The sequence below is a fragment of the Sipha flava genome, unplaced genomic scaffold, assembly GCF_003268045.1.
Source record: "Sipha flava isolate LNK unplaced genomic scaffold, YSA_version1 23_pilon_pilon, whole genome shotgun sequence".
Lineage (NCBI taxonomy): Eukaryota > Metazoa > Arthropoda > Insecta > Hemiptera > Aphididae > Sipha > Sipha flava.
The window spans coordinates 332,600-355,314 of NW_020272884.1; the positions used below are offsets into that span (position 1 = coordinate 332,600).

Consider the following 22,715-nt stretch of genomic DNA (forward strand, 5'->3'; position numbering starts at 1 on the left):
AAATGTCTTCTTTCATCAAAAATTTTCCATAATGCTTTGAAGTAGAAAATTATTTTAATTGCGTAACTTACCCCCCTCCGAAAAAACATCTTGTGTGCACCACTATGTTTATGAAATAAACGTTAACACAGCCAATAAAAAAGAAAGAAATTAGAATAAGTATGAAAGACGGTTTATGACCAAAAAAAAAAGAGATCAATACCTCATGTTGTATATTCCAAATAAAATCACAGCATATTATGTTTTTATATTTATTACTACATTTGTATGTTGTGTTAATAAATTATTAAATTAATTAATAGATAAATTGTTAGTTCGTTATAAAATATTATTTTTAACAAAATATGTTAAAATATATACTATTTACGTATATTATCGATAAGTAAGACTGGTCCAGATTCATTACGACTAAACACGTCGTACACTCCATCACGATAATTTCTCACTATGTGAGAAATGCGTGCTGATGTCCCAGTCAAATCATAATTATTACCGGGGGATGTACCCGGATATAATTATCTTGAGGTTAGATATTTCTAGGATTTAATTACATCCGGTATAAATTATTAAGAAATTTCATGACCTTCAGGGTGGTAATAAAATGCTATGAAATTATTATTATGATCTTCTGAATTTTCTAATTGAATATGAAATTGATATTCTAGCTTGATGTTATATCCGGCAAGCGGATACGATTTGACTTTGATACAACGTGGAATTTGTTAACATATAAATATGATTTTAATTGTTTAAAATCAATTTGATATGTAAACAATGAAGGTTAAACACGAGTAAATATATATATATATATATATTGATTATTATGACATATTCACATAATTGTTTGAGTAACGAAAAGATAGAATAAATTATTTTAAATAATTTTCATCGATGGTTAAGCTTTTAAAATTATTCATTACAAAATCGTAACATATTTTTTGTATGATTTAACGCAACGCATAGGTGCGATAACATAATTTATAAAAAACGTATACTACGTTACACATATGTATGAAAACTAACAAAAGAAAATAAATAATACATTTTAAATGTCTTACGCTGGCACAAGTGAAACATGCATTCGCGTCTTAAGAACAAACTTGAAACTTAAGCGTTTTAATATAATTGTTCCTTTTCCGGTGAATAATCGTGTACACGTACTTTACAGTTTAATAAATATGGGGAACAACGTTTTGTGGTGGGGAGGGGGAGGAATATTAATAATTTGTCTTAAAAAAAAAAAAACTTTTGTGAAAAAATAATCACGTTCAAATCAAAATTTTGTTGAACTTCGATTCGTTGTTCGTCCGAAAACCGATATTCGGCCCCACTCGATTCCGGTCGGCGTTCGGCGTTGTTGCCGATCTTGACGAGGCGCTTGATGAGGCCGTGGTGCGGAGGACCGATGTTCCGTTCAGACAACGCGGTCGGTTCCTCGGAGCTGCCGTTGTATGGCGGCGTGCGTCTTGCCCTTGGTCTCGGGCAGCCACAGCCAACAGAACGCTGTCGAGGACAGGCTGAACGCCGCGAATACGAAAAAGTTACGGTACATGCCGCCATCCTCGGCGATAACGGGGAACACCTTGACGGACAGGAAACACGCGGTGGTCAGCACGATGGTGTTGATGGCGTTGGACGCGGACCGGGTGTTGGCCGGGAACAGCTCGCAGATGATGGTCGAGTAGAGCGTGCCGTAGCCCAGGTTGAACGTGAAGCACAGCACGCCCGTGGCGGTCACGCACAGCCACCCGTACGTGGTCACGTCGTACCCGGTGTGCCGGTCTGCGTAGAAGTACGCGCATATGATCGCGTTCAGCGCGAAGCACAACGCGCTTGACGTGATCATCAGCGGCCGGCGGCCCACCCGGTCGGATAGCACGGTGGCCGGCAGCGTGGACAGCAGCAGCGAGCACGCGAACACCAGCGACAGCTGATTGGCGGGCACGTGCATGTGCGTCTCGGCGAACGTGATGGACGCGTACGTGCAGATCGCGGCCACGCCGGCCCCGATCCGGAACACGGACAGGCACAGCCCGACGATCAGCATCTTGACGGCCACCCAGTCGGTGAACAGGTCCGCGTACGACGCGCCGCGCATCTCATTGGTAATGCACTCGACCACGGCGTTCATGTCGTCGTCCAGCGAGCTGTCGGTGTCGTCGCCGCGCAGCCAAACCATTGTGCGCTTGGCCTGCGGCAGCTTGTTCGCCATCACGTAGAAGTGCGGCGATTCCGGCAGCAACGTGGCCATCAGCACGCACGACAGCAACGGGCCCGCCATCATTGCGTACGTCAACCGCGCGTAGTCCAGGTACACGCCGGCCGCGAACACGTACAGTATGCCCGCGTTCATCATTATCTGGTACATGGTTCCCAGCGCACCTCGGATTTCCGGCCCAGCGATCTCGCTCGCGTACACCGGCAGAACCGTGTACGCGCAGGCCGCCAACAGACCCTGCGCGAACCGCACCATGATTAGCTCCGGGAACGTGGTCACGTACAGCACCGCTGTCCACGTGGCCAACGACAACGGCCCGACGATCTGTAGGACGGGCCTACGGCCCCACCGGTCTGCCATTATGCCGCACGGTATCGGTCCCAGGATCAGCGCCAAGCTGACGATCGACGCGAACCACGAGCCCTGTTCCACCGTCATCGGGATCGGGCTGTTCGGTCCCAACATCTCCTGCATGATCGGTGACGGCCAACCCCCCGTGATGCCAGCGTTCATCATGGACATCGACCCTGGGTGAAAAAATGTTGTGCTATAAAACAATCGACGGTCATCGAGTATGATCAGAAATAATATCGGAATCAAAGTACTTTTGTGGGAATTCGAAATATTGCATTCGAGTTATTTGCCACGTATAAGTTCGATTTTTAGGTTCTGAGATGCATCCGTCAGTCAGTTAGAATTTTTGACGAAATCGGATACGGCAAAAAAATAAATAGAATAGCTTAAATAATGTCTTCCACTCAATGGTATTTACCTACTGTAAGTCTAGTTTTCCAACCCCGAATGTCGGAATACTTACATTCACACGTTTCTACTATACACACCAATTATTATGGTTTTACATAATTTTCTATTTTAAGTATTTATTAGAATGATAACCTTCGACTTGATAAAGTTATATTAAAATCATTTAATTGCTTGTGAGAAGTAATTAGATACAGAATAATCATATTTTTATATTACATATCTACTAACTGTAATGGCCAATGACATTCGACGTGTTCCATCAAGTAATTAATAGCTAATGTTGAAAAGTACTACTGATTTTTTTTTTTTTTTTTATAGTTGTTCAAATTATATTTATAAACCGCTTAATTTTACTATTTCTGATTTGATCGAACTATAAGGCGCTCTTTACACGGGGATACTAGGAAGAAACCGAAATCGCCAAGATAATATGAGACTGGGAAACTAGGCAACTTTAATTGCAGTTATTTTCACACACGGTATTCCAAATAAGTGTTACCTTATATACAATTATTACAATACGTATATATTAATATTTATTATTCGTATTAATATATTTTGTATATTATTTATTATTAGTAAATTAATATTTGTATTTTTAGTATTTCGTAATGTGCATAGATGTGCATAGATTTTTTATTTCAGGGGGTGCCAACTATACTTTTGGGTCCTATTTCAACAAAACATTTATTATGTATAAATAATGAAAAAGACCTTAGAATAATTGCCAACTTATATTGGACACAAACAGTGGTCCTCAAAATGGAAGGTGAAACAACAGATCAGATTGAAATATGATGTGGAGTGAGACAGGGTTGTATTCTGTCACCCATCTTGTTTAATCTTTACTCTGAATATATTTTTAGAGAAACTCTAAATGAGGTAGAAGAAGGAATATCTATAAACGGCACAAGTTTAAATAACTTACGTTACGCCGATGACACCATAGTTTTTGCGGACACTATTAAGGGCCTTCAAATACTTATAGATAAAATAGCATAGTCTAGCATGAGATACGGACTGGATATAAATACAAACAAAAATAAATTTATGATTATAAGTAAGGAAGACATCACAGGAAGTAATAAGCATAAATGTATAAGCATAAATCAAACTAGAATAGAAAGAGTACATAAATACCAATATCTTCGCACCGTCATTAAAGAATAATGGAACAACGCAGAAGAAATAAAGTGTCGTATTGGAAAAGCCAGAAATGTATTTAATTCAATGAGTGCGTCTTTCAAGAACCACAACCTATCTCTACATTTATAAATGCGACTACTGAGATGCTACGTGTTCTCAACTCTTTTGTATGGAGCAAAAACTTGGACTCTAACAAAGCCACTTCGAATAAGTTAAATGTATTTGAACTATGGATATACAGAAGAATTTTGAGAATATCATGGACTGAGAAAATTACCAATATTAAGGTATTGCGTAGAATGGGAAAAGAAAAGGAATTAATGGTAACAGTTTAATGCAAAAAACTCCAGTACTTAGGACATATTATACGGAACAAAAGTAGATATGATCTTCTAAGGTAAAATAAGTAGCAAAAGATCGTCTGAAAGAAGAAGAACATCGTGGCTAGCCAACCTCAGAACATGGTTCACCAAAAGTTTAGTAGAACTATTCCGGAGTGCAACTAATAAAACTCATATATCAATGATGATCGCCAATATCCAAAACGGATCGGCACAATAAGAAAAAGAAGAAGAAATAATTAAAAAATATAACTTTAATTTTTTTATTTAATATTGAGGTATTAGTCCCATTGAAAATTTTTTTCTAGAATTTCATAAAATTTTTCTCAAACATCTTTAATTATTTATAATTCGTACTTTTGTAATAAATTGTAACTGTTATAATATCATTTTAAGTTTTTGCATGAAAATTTAGAAAATGTAGTTTTATTTTTTCTATTACAAGACATCATTCATTTTTTTACCAAATATTTTAGAATATATTACATTTAATTTGAGTAACATCAATTAAGATATAGGCTCCTTAAGTTTAGGCCACATTTACAATATTGCAAACGTCTATTATTATGTGGCTTTACTACGTAATGTAACTTAATTTGTTACTTCACTCCTTCTTCATTTTCTTTTTTTTCTTTTTTTTTTGGAGTTGATCTTTTATGTTTAATTGTATAGCTTGAGATGATTTTCAATTTCACGCACGAATTGTGTATTTAAATTTATAAAAGCAAAATAATAGACAATACAAATTCAGTAAAAAATAAAAAGATGAATTTCAGGTAATTTTGAAGCAATTCGATCGATCAGAGTAGCGAGGAAACTGACATGAGTAGTTGCAAGTTGATTAGTCACGTCAGTTTATTGGTCTCGGCGATTTCTATAGCACCGTCTGAATGACTCCATTAAAACAGACATGCACACTTGCTTATTTGTCCGGGCGAGTCTGTTTTCGACCAAAACCGTACGGAAGGTTTTAACTGTCCCTTTTTGGCTGATTCGCTTTTCGACCAAATTTGAAATAGACCGATTCCCTTTTCGAACAAACCAAACATTTATATAATAAATTTAAAATAACAAAATAATGATATACAATTTTTGATTATGATGGAAACTACCTATGTACTATAATAAACGAGTATTAATGACGATCCAGAGTCTTACTTGTGTAGCGAGGTTGTAGGTTCACATACAGAGCATAATCCCATTTGCAACAGTATCAAGGTTTGTATAAAAACTAGGTTAGGCTTAGACTACAATTTCTCTTGGGGTGAAGCCCCATCCCCCCAAAAAATACTACGCAATGGCACTCGAGTTTGTGAGTGGAGCCGGCAGGCATAACGAGCGAAGTCCTAAAATTTTTAAAATTAAAGTTTCGATTTTTCGAAAAAAAAATGCAATTTTCATTATGATAAGAGATCAAAACTAGATAAAAAATATAGTTTTTTTTATATTAATATTTTAATAATTATTGACAAAAATTGTACATCATTATTTTATTATTTAAAATTTATTATATAAATTTTTGTTTTGATCGAAAAGGGAATCGGCCTATTTTAAATTTGGTCGAAAAGTGAATCGGCCGAAAAGGGAAGGGTACGTTTTTGGTCGAAAACGGCAATGCCCATTTGCCCAGTCTCCTAGTATTTTTGGAGATTGTATTATTTTTTTAGTATCCCCGTGTGAACAGGGCCTAAATTTCAGCATGGACTAGTGTAAAAGGTTTTATTATACACGAACAAGACCAGTATTGTGGGTGTTTGTATTGTGAATTGACATATAGATCTCCGTGATAATACTCTGATCGCTGTTTCTGGTCGTTTTTGATACGTGGATGAAGGTCGACTTGTTGTCAAACTTTATACTACCAAATGAGTTATTTTTTACCTTCTGTTGTCCGTGTTATAAGAAACATTTAATAATAATCTTAGTTGACCCATGTCCTTTGACAACTGGTTTGTCAGAAAGTCGTTTCATAATCTCATTTTAAAATTGACTTGCTTAAAAAAATCAGTGAACTTACGCAATTAATTTTACCATACTCAAGTTTATTATTTTATTTGAATATCAGCTCTAGCTATAAAGAGAAATATTTATGATATCGTGATTATCAGTTATAGTTAATTTATATACCTGTAGAACTATTTTTGTTGTACGATATGAGAACTTCAGATCAAAAAAATTTAATTTTTATTTTCGAAAATGTATACAAATAAATTTAAGTATATACATTCACTCATTTTGATATGTAAAGATTAACTAATTAGAAATTTACAAAAATAAATCAAAGTTAGAACTATAACTACTAAAATTAATCGACGATAAATAAATACCAATCAAATAATTAACGTAATTAACTGTGTTTCAATAATGAACATTGTATTGTATATTGTAATATCATAAGTTTTTTAAATAAACAAAATCTATGGACAAAAAAATAATTGTTAATAATAAATGTTTCTATCGCTGTATCACTTTTTTTATAGTCTTTTTTGTATAAATAATATATAAAATTCACACTATAACCCATAATCTTATAATTACAACAATATATCAGTTACCTAAATTGAAAAATTGCTATTTTAATAATTATATAAATTCCGATTAAATAAACTGTCGTCTTAAGTGATTTTCATCCACACAAAAAAATTGCTTCCTAAATTCATCCTGTGCAAAATTTTATCAACGATATTTCATTTACATGGCCACTTCTATATTGCTTCATATAAACTGCAAGTCGTTAAAAGTAAGATTTAAAATACTTTACTTACGGACTATATCGATTTCTGATGCTTTATACGAGTATAAACTCTTATTAAGAGTACGCAATGGTGAAACCAGTCGTGTGAATTATAAATTTTACTTGGTAAAACTGTTGTTTATCTATCATTACTACTCAGTGTATATGTTACTGATAAAGTGAATAATTCCGTTATTTTACGAAATAACTAGAAATTTCATGAATTACCTGCGAATATTAATTAAAGTATGAAATAAAACATGAAAACTATACATCAACTATTTATTTCATAGAATATTTAGTTATTCAATAAAAATTTTAGTTTAATTACCGTTTAAGTATAGAATACATTTAAATTGAAAATATATTATATTCGTAATATTTTATTTATTTTGAGCTGAATTAATTATAATTAAATTATTTATTTGTACATTAAAGGCTATTGTGGCATTTAGAATTGCAAAATTCCTCTTTTTTTCTAAAAACCGCTTTGTATCATAATGTTGATACAAATGCACTAAAAAAATCCTTTGTCTATGCAGACACCGCAGATCTCAATGTTATACTTTCATTTTGAACAAGTAAATTAGTGATATAAATATATTGTACAATTTGACACATTGACGAAGTGAGCCGCAAGAATAAATTCACATAAAATAACTAAAGTATAAATTATAAACATTACCTACACGTAAGGTTAATGTATATAATTTATACTATAACATACGTTTTAGTTATTTCATAAACTAACTGATTCAACACTTTAACTGTAATATAATATATTATATATTATTATACACTTATAATGATAAAATGCTAGGTTAACTCTTGAAAATATTATTATCAATGTATTATCCTGACCTATATTTAACCTTTTAATTTATTAGAAAATTACGAACAGTTAAAAAGTCACATAATAGAATAGTGTGCTGGAACATTTTAATACTAAAGGAAACATATATACTGTGTTCAATTATTATGAGTATATCTTTAGGTATTGTATCCAAATTTTTAACGGGTAGTCACAATTAGTAAAAAGTCAATACATTTTTAGTAGACATTTTTATGGAAGTATGTCAAAAAAATATGTAACTAATTTTTTTTAGGTACAATACGTATAATCAGGCACGGCTTAATTGTTTAATTACTATAAGGCAGACTTTTTCCGCCCCTTACATTTAAATTCTACATCAAATATTTTTTTTTTTTACATAAGCAATAAAATAGACTTTATTCTGAATTCATTATATTTATTTATATAAACTTAACAGTTGATTAGATCAATGCATTTTTTGACAAGTTTACCACTAATAATTTAAATATAACAATACAATTTAGTCTTATGTTTTACAATACATTATTTGATATGAGTAGGTAGGTTATATGAATTTTAATAATTTTTTAAAAATTATCTATGATATAATAATGTTAATATCACACTAAGCGTGGACCTATGTCTCCTACCTTTTGAGCCGGGCCTGCGTACAATACGTAGTAATATAATATTATGTCTATCCTGTTTTGCTGACCGACATAATTTACAAAATGGTTTCACGGAAAAAATTAAAATAAAATTATTCATTAAATAAATAACTGTAAAAATTACAAATTAAACCTTTTGTAGAAAAAGTTTATCTGTACTCTTATATGATTAGTAAAAAGTTAATAATTCAAATAGGAATTCGTATTTCAATAAGTTAAACAATCACAGTTTTTATTTGTTATTTGAGTTATAGTTTAATACATAATTTTTGAATAGACTCTGATTTTTACCCATTATAATTTGATGAGCGTCACTAATATGATAAATATATCATCTTTGGAAAATTAACAGACATCATCATTACGTAGTTCCCATTGAATCAATCTACTAAAAGTATTTCCTGACTATAATTTAAAAAAAAACAATTTCTTTTAAATTTCCTTACCTGCTAATACAGCCAAAAATTGCCTCAAGACTCCTTTATTTAACATTTGGTTTTTTTTGTTTTTATAGTCAAAAACAAAAATCCAATAAATATTAACTTAAATTCGAACAAATATATTTACATAAACTATTAATTTTATATTATTAAATTGAGTCCATGATTAAAATTATTGAGGTGGTCTTGTGGTCTCGTGAGCATGTTGTCTAATTGAATATTACAGTTAGTTGCTTTTATGAAATTATATTTTTTGTAATAATTGTTGACGCGTATGTGGTGTTTATGTCCAAGTAAAATGTTTAATAACTTATAAGTAATAATGAGAATAACTGATCGATAGCATAAATAAGATGTTGAATGGGTTATGCATAATATTTAAAAAAGATTGTAACCAATTTATATCAAGAGAGGGGATAACTAAACCTTTAACACAGTAGTAGCCATCGAATAATTTATATCGGAGACCGCTAGGGGCCAGCACTATTTGTTTATAGACAATAATTCACAACTCTATTCACACAATTATTAAATTTTACATGTTTTTCACATATCGGGTTATATAATTCCAACGTTACATAGTGGAAAGCAAAATTATAATATTGGCATGACTACGATTTTTCTTATTTTGCTAGTAGTGTAAGATCTCCAAAAATTTGCTTCAAATTTTGATAATTTTATAAAATAGACTTATTTGAGTTATTACCAAAGATCGAATCACATTTGGTTATTTTTAAAGTACATAAAACATTGAAAGTATAATAAAAGCTTACCTTATGCTAATATCTGGACGATTTTCTAGAATACTATGGTTTTTCCATTGTAGAATTCTAAGACTTTTACCGAAGCTTTGGAATATATTCAGATAAAAAAATTATTTTGTACGATTATATATTAATACACATTACTTGGAATGTAAAAGTAGTAGTTTGTTTGGCACAATATATGTTTGTAAATTTATGTTTTTTTAAAGTATTAAAATATGTAGTGTTAAATTTAAAATTATACATTGATTGTATAATTTGTTTATTGTAATATTAAAATAATATAAGGTAAGACAAAATGTTTTACTTTCACTTTTTATGTATAATTATAATTCAATAATTATTTTTTTTTTTTATTAAAGTCGGCTTTTTAAGGGAAATATTATTGGCTAAAGAAATATTATATCAGTTCTGTAGTATATTAACAGTTCAAAGTACGTATTTACTTAACAAAAAATAAACATTTCATACCATATTAAGTTCAATAACGTATAAATGATTAAAATAGTAAAATATTGTACTAAAAAGTTAAAATATATTCATTTAATAATGAATCACTAAAAAAATAATATATTATATATTACTAGGGCTGGGATTTTAATGTCCTTAAAAATCGCGAAAAATGACCTTAAAAAAATGCAAAAATGACTTAAAAAATTAAAAAATTAAAAAATGCCTTTAAAATTTAAAAAAATTACATTACATGTACATAAATATTTTATTTTACTTCATATATTAATAAATAAAAAATATTCTTTATTGTTACAATAAATCACGAGAGCGTGCCTCATGTTTTTCCCCAATAAGTTATTGTAGATATACATATTTTTTCTTGTTCTTCAATATGTTCTCTTCGTTGTACTCCATTAATATGTTTGTCTCTTGATATATATTATTGTATGGTAAAATGTTTTTCAACAGCAACTTTTACATTGCATACCTTACACAACAACACTAATCCGTCGGTAGAAAAAATCTATAATCTATAATTTTAAATTGAAAAACATCAAAAAGACTTAAAAACCCTTAAAATGCTCTAAAAATGAGAAAGATAACCTTAAGATCAAAAAATTTCATAAAATGCAAAAAAATGCAAAATAAAATTTGTTATTCTAATTTAAAAATACCTAAAACATATTTATAATAAAACGAGCATCGTACAGTAAGTTTCAAAAAAAAAATGCAAAGTGCATCGAAATCCCAGCCTTATTTATTACCATTAAAATGTAATTGTAATATCCAAAATGCTCAATTGTTAATAAAAAAGAGGTACAACATATTTCTTAAGGGTTTTTATGTAGGCAATTTGAACAATATATATACGTATAATAAAAATAAAACGTTAAAAAAAAAAGAATTTGTTAAATTGTTAATTTACTACTATTGGTTGTTGTACAGCTGTGTAATTTCAAGCGTTCATCTTTATTCATTTTCATTTATTTTGTTTTTACGTATATATTTGAGCCAGTTAAAAAAAATAAATAAATAAATAAAAATTATTTTTGAAATTAGTACCAAAGGAAGACATCTCTGTAACGTGTGATCTTGCCTTGCAGAATTCAAGCAAATTTAGATCAACATATATTTGCAATAAAGCTTTTTTTTCTCTAATCTATATAAAAAATAAATATGGCAATTCATCAATTGCGCCTTATATTTTAGAATTGATATTATTATCAACATCGGATTTATCATTAAATATTGAAAAATAGCTAATAAGTCCCTTCATAGGTATTACTGTTGTATTTTTTTTTATTATTAAAACATGTGTAACTGGTGTAACTGAGAAACAATTTCTCTTCAAATAATGATGTATAACAATTTTTCGTAAGTGTAACCCTTTAAATTAAAATGATAAAAAACCAATAAATGTCCTAGGCTGTCTACGCCGAATTTTATATTATATTTGCATTTTTATAAACACAGGTTATTATTAAAATATGATTATCATATCTTCAAATATCTTTATGATTATAAATTTGTGTTTATAAATATGCAGACTATTATTACAATCACCAAATATTCTCATAATTAATTTTCTCATTATAAATTTGCGTTTATATATACGCAGATTACTATTAAAATATAACTATTGTTCAATTGTTATAAAAAATATTTTTTTTACTTAACCAATGTTGCGTTTATCGATACTGCCGTAAATAAACGCGGATCATAATTAAATGATATTCTTGTTATAAAATTTGCAATTACCTGATCGAGTAATTAATACTATTCTAATTATTTAAATGTAATATTTTAATTTACTTATCGATACCGCTGATCCAGTTGATATAAAAGCCCCGGTGACTCAACGAAAGTTACCAATAACCTTTTTTCCGAAATCGGAGTATAACCTACCCGAGGCGACTTGCATGACTAAGAAAGAAGGTCTTTCCTTCGAAACTAATCGAGTGGTTCCCAAATCGAGCAATGATGCAATAGTGAGAGTAATTCCGGCATTGCATCACTCGTTAACTTATCCCACCCCATGGGGCAATAGTCGGAGTTACTCTGCCATTGCACCGGGTGTCCAACCGCTCGACAGTTTTCTTTTCTCGTCGATTCGTCGTTGGCGGAGCGTACAGTTTCTATCGCACTTGTCATTGCGACAGGTATACAAGTAATTTTAATTATTATTATTCCCTCTTATATCTTGGCTGTCACTACGGCATGATATATTAACTGATTGTTATTATTTTTTGTTGTTTTATTTTATTATTTACTTACTATCACTAATGGATATGGTATAACAAATATTTCTTGTTATTCGCAGTTACTACGACAGTTTTATCATAAATACTTAGGGTTATATACTCGTCGCATATATAATCTAATTATTGCATACTCCCTGAGAATTAAATAATGTGTATATTTTTTTCTTTAAAGTTTCATAGTATTATTAATTCTAATTGGTATTTGTTATACATTATTACTATACTTAAAATTAGACATTATCCGTTTGAATAACAAATAATTAAAATAAAGAACAATATTCTATTTTATTTTAATATTAAATACCGCGTGTATTTATTAAATAAATATGCAATGAATATACTCACGCATGCGTAGGTAACGCTCTTAACGAGAGACTCGTCGTTTATATGTGCATAAAATTGTTTACTCAAGCAATATAGGGTATGGTTCCATCCACAGTATATGATCTAAGAATATTATACAACAAGACAATTCTATAGTTATGTTATGTTATCAATTTTTCTTCATTGCTTAAATTGACTATTGAGTATAAAATTATTATCTTATTCCGAACGCTATATATATATTTTTCATTCATTTAAGCAGTGAAACCACTGGATATTTTCTTTCCTACAAAATGTACTTCAAAAAAATAAAACGTTGAAATTATGACCATTAAACATTAACTGTATTGTTGTCTTCAACCCATGTATATTCAAATGTAATAAGGTAATATATATTTAACATTGATTTATGATAGCGGACAGTGGTCACATATCCTTATTAGTGATTATAATAATTACTTTTATATCGCATTTATTTTTATAAAATTGGGACACATTTCAAAAACCGGTAACTATTAAAAAAATTATATACATGTTAATCCAGATAGTATTTAAAGCTTATGTAAATTGTAATGTAAAATCGTTTTTTTTTTAAATGTATTTCTTTTTTAACTAGATGAATTAAGATTATTTATTATCTTTTATAAAGATAATTTTAGTTGATCTTATTTTATCTTTATCTAGATAAATTTTTGGTATACTATCTTTATCTTTATCTAGCTAAAAAAATTATTTATAAGTTTATCTGTGCACAACACTGGTTATACCTGTGGTAAATAATATATTTGTGATTTTCTACTACAGTTATAAATTCACATGTGCATCAAACAAATGTATATAATATGTTTTTACTTCTTATATAATTGTGCGTAATTTCGTATAACTTTCCTATCAACGGTTCTATAAAAAAAATTGATTTAGCTTATCAAATCATGTTAAAATATTTATATTTTCCATTTTATTTAGTTAAAGTTTATGTACAAAATTATTATACGTAGTTTTTTTAATTATTATATAATTTTCTAACTAATCATAAAATATTAATATAATTTTTACTATAGAATTCATAAATATATATATATATTTATCATTTTTACTCTTGTATATCTTTAACTCGCAGTAGTGCGAGTTCAACGATTTCAATTTTTACGTCTAATTACTGGCAATTTCAAAAACAAAAATTCAACTGTAAATTAAAGAAAACTATTGTATATTTCTTTAAAATAATGAATATCACTTGCAGGACCAGCGTTAGAAGTATTGGCGCCTTGGGCAAACCCATATTTTGGCGCCCTTGATCCCCCCTCCTTCAACCCACTTAGTTTGAATAGTAGTAATATAAACTTTTTTATTGAATTCAATTAAAATAATACATATTTAGTATAATAACTTAGTATTATATCAACGCATTTTTTGGACAGGTTTTTGTTTTTTCGTTGCAAGAATATAATAGTTCTAATTTTGAGCTTGGCGTTTTTTACTTTTTGAAATTTTTTTCGGGGAATATATTATTTCACACCGCCACTGCCTACAATATAGAAATACTGTGTTTCACTAACAACTCATTTATTAAGACAACCAGAGAACAGAGTTCATTGTAAATAACTAATAAGGGACGAAAATATTATGTAGAAATTAACTAAACAAAAAATATGAATATTGATGAGGTACCTGTTAACTGTAACTTGTTAATAAAAAAATTTGACATTACACAGCAGATCATACATAGCGAGAGCTCGCCGAAAACAATAAATTGTGCGTGTGTGTCGGGCAACTGTATCTTTTTGATTAACACCACACACCACGGTATTTTCGCCGTAAGGTCCAAATGCGTTTTTTGTGTAATCGTCTAGTTATATGAATTTATTTGTAAACGGGTAAATATTTTATGAAAATAAATATTACTACCATCTATTTATTTACACAGACAAATGCGGTGGTATTTTTCCATGCATTATTTTTACATCAAAACCACCGCTGTATGGATGCAGTATCTATATGAAGTAGAAAGCACAACTGCTATATTCTTACTTCCTGTAGATCGTTAATGCGTATTAAAAGATAAATTAGATGAAAACAATTATCAGTTCGGCGCCCCTTTAGTACTGGCACCCCGGGCAATCGCCCAGGGCGCCCATAGCTTTCGCCGGCCCTGATAACTTGTTATATTAGTAACGTGTTTGTTAGTTTATCTAAACATACTAAAACTTCGTATTAAATTGAACTTTTAATATTTGGCGTGATGTCTCTGAACTAACCGTGTTGTGCACTAAGAAATTCAGTTATCTTACATATGGTAGATATATTAATAAATATATTAATTAGATATATTAATGTATAATTAATTCATTTATATTAGATATATATAGATGTATTAATTTTATATAAATATAATTGTTTTATCAATAAAATAACTCCAACCGAAATATCTGTTTTAAACGATATTCAATTTTTTTATATCATTTTTGACGATATTTGCAGCACGCATTTTGCCAATTCTATGTTAAATGTCAAAAGCTTAAATTAAAAAAATTTATATTGTCCAAAACGCTAAAGTTAGATTAGACATAATAAAAAGCCTGTTATGGTCTGATGACAGTTAAAACAATACTAAAGAATAATCATTATTATAAAAATAATTCTACAATTTTATTAATAACAATAACAAAGTTAATAACAGTTAACTCTCTACAAACACTTACATTTGGATTCCTGGTACCATACTTGATTAACGGTAAACCCGATCGATTTTGTTGAACGTGTGTTTAGGTCTCTAGGTAGTATAAAAAATAAGTAATTGTACACTTATAACGAACGATGATGCCGAAAGCGTTCGATTTCATTCACATCGCACTGGTGGTTTCCTTAAGCTTAAGCTCTTGCTGTATGACAGCGAACGATTTGCCTTTGGTCTCGGGCAGCCATAGCCAACAGAACACTGTTGAGCACAAGCTGAACATCGAAAACATGAAAAAGTTATGGTACATGCCGCCGTCCATGGCGATTACGGGGTACAGCTTGAGAGCCGAAAACGACGTGAACGTGAGCGTGATGGCGTTGAGCGCGTTGGCCAGCGACCTGGTGTTGGACGGAAACAGCTCGCAGTTGATGGTCGAGTAAAGCGCGCCGAAGCCCAGGTTGAACGCAAAACACTGTATACCTATGGTGGCCGCGCACAGCCATCCATATGCGGTGACATCGTACTCGGTGTGCCGGTCTGTGTAGAAGTACGCGCACGTGATCATGTTCGTTACGAAGCATAACGCGCTCGACGCGATCATCAGCGGTCTGCGGCCCACACGGTCGCACAGAAAGAAGGTCGGCAGGGACGAGAACAACAACGAGCACGCGAACACCAGCGACAGTTTATTGGCTGGCACGTCTATGTGCATCTCGTCGAACGTGATTGACGCGTACGACTGGATCACCAGGATGCCGGCCATTACCCGGAACACGGACAGCACCTGCAGGATGATCAGCGATCGAAGGTTTGCTCGATCGGTGAACAGGTCGGTGAAAGAAGCGTCGCGCATTTCTTCGGATATGCACTCGACCACGACGTCCATCTCCTCGTCCACTTTTTTGCCACCATCTTCGTCGCCGCGCAGCCAGGCCAACGTCCGTTTCGCCTCGGGCAGCTTGTTCTTCATCACGTAGAAATGAGGCGACTCCGTTATTGCGATGGAGAACGCGCAGAACAGTATTGGGCCTGTCATGGCCGCGTACGTCAGCTGCCAGTAGTCCAGGTACATGCCGGCCACGTACACGAACAGTATGCCTACGTTTAACATTATCTGGAATATGGCACCCAATGTCCCTCGGATTTCGGGGCCAGCGATCTCGCCCACGTACAATGGCACCACCGTGTATGCACTACCGGAAACCAGGCCCAATGTTAGCCGCGCCGCTAAAAGTCCTTCATACGTGTTAATAAATAATAGTGCCACGCATGTGGTTAATGCGATTGGCCCGAAGAACAGCAGAACAGGTCTTCGACCCCACCGGTCGGCCATTATACCAGACGGTATCGATCCCAGCATCAGCCCCCAGTTGTGCAATGACGCGAACCACGAACTTTCCTCCACGGTCATCGGGATCGGGCTGTTCGGCCCTAGCAATTCTTCCATGATCGGCGACGACCAACCGACTACGATTCCTACGGTCATTATGGACAGTGAACCTGTACATTAGATAGAACGTATAGATTAAGTATCTTTTTTCATTATCAGTTGAAGATGAACTAGTAGGAAATATTAAAGTTAATATTGATATAGCAAAAATGTATGATAAAATATTTAAACGATACATTTTTTTAAAAAATCATTACTAAGTAATAAGTCATATGTATTTCAACATGGATTTTTGACAATGGAATATTAAATTGTTTGAGGTGTGTAGGAGTTCCGTTCATTATTGGTGTCAACTTATAATCTATTACAAAAATTATTAATAACTAAAATAGATTATGTCATATTTGACGGTGATATAGATGTATATATTCGTTCATGGATTTAGAGAAAAATAGAGATCTAAATTATAATATATATGTGACCTGGAATCATAAAAGAGCTAAAAAACCGTTTTTTACTTTTCAAGTGATTCTTTTAGGAAATTTAATGCTCTTTCAAATGAAACTAAAGCGTAAGTTTCTATCTTTCTTAATTTTTGTAGAAATTACGTCGAAAGTGTAGATAAAAACTTTAAAAAATTAATGTAATAAGAGAAGAAAAACAAATGGATAAAATTTATTTAAAAATTCTTACAAAGCTATTGATTGCTCTTTTTTTTTTTTTATTGGTTTGTAGTTCATTTTTGGTCATATTAGTTCTTTTTCTTAACGTTTTCGCTGTTTTTTTTTATTTTTTTTCGATTTCAATGGTTATGATGCTGTAGTTTTTTTTTCTCTTTTTGATTTCGATAGCTTTTCTTTTTTTGATTTCAACGGCATTGAGGTTTTGGTTGGTTTCGATATTCTTTCTTTTGGCAAAGGAGCGACATCATCTGCCTTATTTTTATTTACGATTAAGTCCCGAATATTGTTATATAAATATCACTGCCGTTCTATATCGAGACCTTGTGGAAAAATCATCTCTGGCATATTATCATCGATTGGTTACAACACCAATTTGAACTCTTTGAAATCTTTATCATAAGCATACATTTTTGTACCACCATCCACAAGTATTTCGAAGTGGTGAAAACTAGAAATGCCCACCAATAGCACACCTCGCCAACACCCGCCAATCTTTAAACGCGTTTATCTCAAAAAATTGTTTTTACAGCAGAGGTCCCTTTCATGTTTCCAGGTCGCATACAGGGGCGTATTTAAGGGGAGGGGGTGAAGGGGGAAATCACCCCTCCCCCTGAATCCGTATTTAAGGAATCGATCAAATGTGAGATAAACATTTAAAATTTTTTTAATGTAGATCATTTTATATCGTCCATACCAGGACATCAAAGCGTTTTTATAACGTTAGAAGTATAACGTTAAACTATTCAAAAAGTAATTGAAATCGATAACAGATAACGAAACAGAAACAAAAAACGATTAAAATTAATATCGAATAACATAACAGAAAACGATATATATTTTTAGTGCATATATCCACAAATATATTTACCAATACACCACTGGTTAAAGGTAATATATATATATATATATATATATATTTAAAATATGTAGTGTTGTTTTACATAGTATTGATTGCTAGGTACTACATTTGAAAACGTTTCAAATTTTACACTAATTTAAATAATGAAAAATACTTAATTGTTCATAACGTTTTAATTGTCAATAACGGTAAACGGAAAATTTTTAAACGTTTAAATTTGTATAACATTTAAAGACTTAAATTAAATAATGCTTATTAAATTATATTTAGTGTTAAACGGTCAACTGCTTATAACGTTTAAATGTCCCATAACGGTAACCAATATATAATATTTTGATTTAAACCCTGGTCTATACTTAGTGAAAAATCAAATAAGACACAAGCGAAACTTTCAAAACACAGGTAGGTGTTAAAAAGAACTACACAAAAGCTCATTCTAAGTGGATCTGGCATTAGATTAAAAAAAAAAACACAAATATTAAGGATTCACCTTATTTAAATATTATCAAAAATTTTACTTACCAATTTTGATCCTGAATTAAAGAAAAAATTTGAGTCGCCCCCCCCCCCCTCACTAGAAGTAAGTCTAAATACGCCCCTGGTCACATATATATATATATTATTTCTAATATTTCGATTCACAATTATTCTAAAAATTAACTTTATTTTTTAGTTTATTTGTGGCATATTATTCTTATTATGTCTATATAATAGCTATAAAAAATTCAGTATTGACGAGTTATGTTTCAATATTTAATAGATGTTAAATTGTTTAATTAAATATAGCAATTATATGTGTTTACATGATATATTTTTTAATCGTATGAAATGCGTAGTTACGAGTTAGTGGCAGTTATTTGAATATTGAAGCCTATATATTCAATGACTTTTTGTAATTATCATTTGATTTTTTTTTTGTAATTACAATTTAATCTCAATATCAGATATTACTATACATATCGGCTGTGTGCAGTGCCGATTACCCATAAGGTGGAGTAGACGCCCACCTTAGGGCCTCACTTATTTAAGGGGCTCTGTGAAAACGGAAAACTATATTTTTTTTATTTAATAATATCCGTATTTTATTTACGAATTTACGTGACAAAAGTCATTATGAAATATAATATATATTAAGTTATAAGTGTTATATGCAGTAATAATAATAAAATAATTTTGAAAAAAAATAGAAATAATATAATAATTAATTAATTTTTCTCGCGAATAAAAAAATTTAATAAACACGATTTTATTTATTAATAATAGTCGGTTATTATTAAAGCTGTTTATTTTAATTATTAGATAGTATGTTGTATGTAAAAAATAATTTTATAGGGCCCAAAATTTTAATTGCCTAAGGGCCCACAAATATTTAATCCAGCACTGGCTGTGTGATCTTATACTGAAACAAATACTTGGCAGAGTTAAGGGGATACTGAAATATTTTTTGATAATTTTCGAATTTTTAACCTTTACAGTATACGCAAGTGTAATACAACTTTTTTTTGTCCAATGGTGACCCAAATATTTTCTATATACTTGGATTGATTTTTTTCTTCAAAATATTTTTGTATAAAGAGTTTTTTCTTTTTTAAAAATCGACCAAATGAGAGTAATTTAAAATTTTATGTTAGAATTAAATTGAATGATTGGTTTTTAACGATTTTTTTCTTCAAAAAAAAACTAAATTATTGAACTTAATTTTTATTACGTAAAATTTTAGTAATATAAGTAACAACTAACTAATTATTTATAACAAATTCATAAATAATATATTTTGCTCACTAAGTTGTGTTTTATTTGGCTCATTCTAAAAAAAAAAACACAAAATATACTCATATAAAATGGATTTTGTACAACATTTGCGTACAAGAGATTTTATTCGTAGGTTAGATTTTTTACTATGGATCACAAAAATAACCTTTTAAATTTTAATAACATTTTTTGGATTAATGAAACAAAATTTACCATCAATGGCATAAACAAACAAAATCATCGATAATCACTGGGATAAAACGAACCATCATTGGTCAAGTGGAACTAATTTTTAAATGGTTTGAGGAATAAATTTATGGTATAGACTGATCGGCGGCAAGCTTATAGGATTAATTATTTTATGTTTACCATTAAGACAATATTTAATTTTTCTAACCAACGAACTACCGATGCTTTTAAATGATGTTTGATTAGACACCCGACAGCATATGTTTTTTCAACAAGATATACTCGTAGCACACCAGACAATAGTGCAATTGTTGTTAGACAATGTGGTACATAGATCAAATGTTTTCAAACTACCGGATTAGTACTTATAGCATTGTTCATTGGCCAGCATGGTCCTCACATTTAAGGCAGTTGGATTTTTTTTTTTATGAGGACTGAACCTAAATGATATCTGAATCATGGAAACTGACAGGTGGATCTGCGTAAACCACAGTTTATAGTTAATGTCCTCATAAAAAAAAATATATAAAATATATGTATGTATAAATTGTTTTGATTTATTTCCTTTATGATAACAGTATAGTCTTAGTTATTAATAAAATCATTATTAAATCTACTGTTAATATTTTACTTTTATTCACGTTATAGTTTTTCTGTTTATAGGTTTTATATACGGCAAATTAATAGTACAATAAATACAATTTTAAAAGCTGGTTTTTTATTCATTTAAGTATGTATTTTTTAATTTTATAGGTTATTTGTGCAATTTTTAGTGTTTTTTCGTTCTTATAGATTATTCAAATTTACATTTCATATATTTATTTAATAAAAGCGAAATATGTATATGACTCATTTCATTTTCCCTATAAATTTTATTCAAATTTCAAAGACTTATTTATTTGTCTTCAAATGTATTTTTACTACCTAACTATAATATTAATCTCGATTTAGTGTTTTATACGGTATACTACAATTATTTTTAATTGAATAATTTAAATTTTTGGTTTTTACGCATTAAGCCATAACTCAAAGACTGATTTATTTTATAAATTTTTTTATTTTGGTTAATACAAATCAATAATGCTTCGAAAAAATATTTTCTTTAGATCAAAAAAATGAATCTAGTCATCATTACATATTATCAATTGAATTAATCCAAGTATAGTGATTTTACCATGATTTTTATTTTTTTAAATATTAATTGATTACATATTGTGTGTTATATTTACTTACCAGCAAAGACGGCTGAAAATTGTCTTAACACACCTTTGTTTATCATTTTTTGTCTTTAAAGGAACAACCAAAATGCAAATTTATTGTCTAATTAAAATTGACTTACACTTGAATATATTTATCTACAAAAACTATATTTACATAAGGTATTATATTAAGTTGGTTCTTTTGTTCGAGATCGTTTTACTAGTGCTGTATTAAACAGCAGACAAGTGATTTTTAAGACTTTTGGTTTAGATATAGGGTTATCTTCATTAATTTTTTACTGCACACGTGACATGTGGACAGCAATAATTAAAAATAATAACTTCCATCATATTCGTGACCGATAGACATTTAAGACAAACTATTTTGTGTGTATTATGATTTATATTTATATATAGCTCATTTTAAATATTACTAAATTTAGTAAGGAGTGGGAATAACTAATTTTTAATCAGTATTAATACCGTTGTTGTCTTTGGATCACTCGTTGCATGTCATGCAAGATCAGTGGTAGGCGGTATATGAATTAATAGTACGCAATGTTTATATATTGAGTATTGCAGTGAAATCAAATATTCAATTATTATTATGAAAAAACTTTTAATTGTGTGTAACTATTGTAAATGTCACATGGCATACAATAACATTTAAGATTAAACCGTAAACGCTGCATATAATGCAATTTTCTCGAGAACCATTTTTGTTTTTTTGAGAATTCAACAGGTTATATTGGTTGTTATTAAAAATATAATGTGGATTAATAGTAAAAACAATTTTCAAGGTTTAATGACATATTTTTACAATAATTTATACTCTTGTTAAATATTGTTTTGTTTAATTTACAATAAAAATTAAAAATTATTAATACAAAAACGATTAAACTCATTAAGTTTTGCTGAAATCTCCTTGTACCAGGGGTGGACGCAGAAAAAAATTTCGGTAGAGGGGCTTTGAAAAAATAAGAATAATTTCCGTCAGGCCCGTATTTAAAAATTTGGCGCCCCTGGGCAAATTAT

At 30.6% G+C, this 22,715-nt stretch overlaps 2 protein-coding genes across 3 annotated transcripts; both read right to left on the reverse strand.

Moving 5' to 3' along the window:
• Nucleotides 1-895: 895 nt before the first annotated feature.
• LOC112684057 (facilitated trehalose transporter Tret1-like) lies at nt 896-9,980 on the reverse strand. Of its 2 annotated transcripts, none has more exons than XM_025555355.1 (2): nt 9,900-9,980; nt 896-2,745 (listed from the first exon to the last, which is right to left on the reverse strand). In XM_025555355.1, the coding sequence occupies exon 2, from the start codon at nt 2,738-2,740 to the stop codon at nt 1,415-1,417; it is 1,326 nt and encodes a 441-aa protein (XP_025411140.1). In that variant the 5' UTR covers nt 2,741-2,745; nt 9,900-9,980; the 3' UTR covers nt 896-1,414. The 2 variants fall into 2 exon arrangements, with proteins under 2 accessions (XP_025411140.1, XP_025411139.1); XM_025555354.1 differs by lacking the exon at nt 9,900-9,980 and adding an exon at nt 9,133-9,479.
• Nucleotides 9,981-15,446: 5,466 nt separating this feature from the next.
• On the reverse strand, nt 15,447-21,954 carry LOC112684055 (facilitated trehalose transporter Tret1-like). The gene is made up of 2 exons (XM_025555352.1): nt 21,715-21,954; nt 15,447-17,108 (listed from the first exon to the last, which is right to left on the reverse strand). Exons 1-2 carry the CDS (start codon nt 21,758-21,760, stop codon nt 15,772-15,774), a joined length of 1,383 nt encoding a protein of 460 aa, XP_025411137.1. The 5' UTR covers nt 21,761-21,954; the 3' UTR covers nt 15,447-15,771.
• Nucleotides 21,955-22,715: the final 761 nt, after the last annotated feature.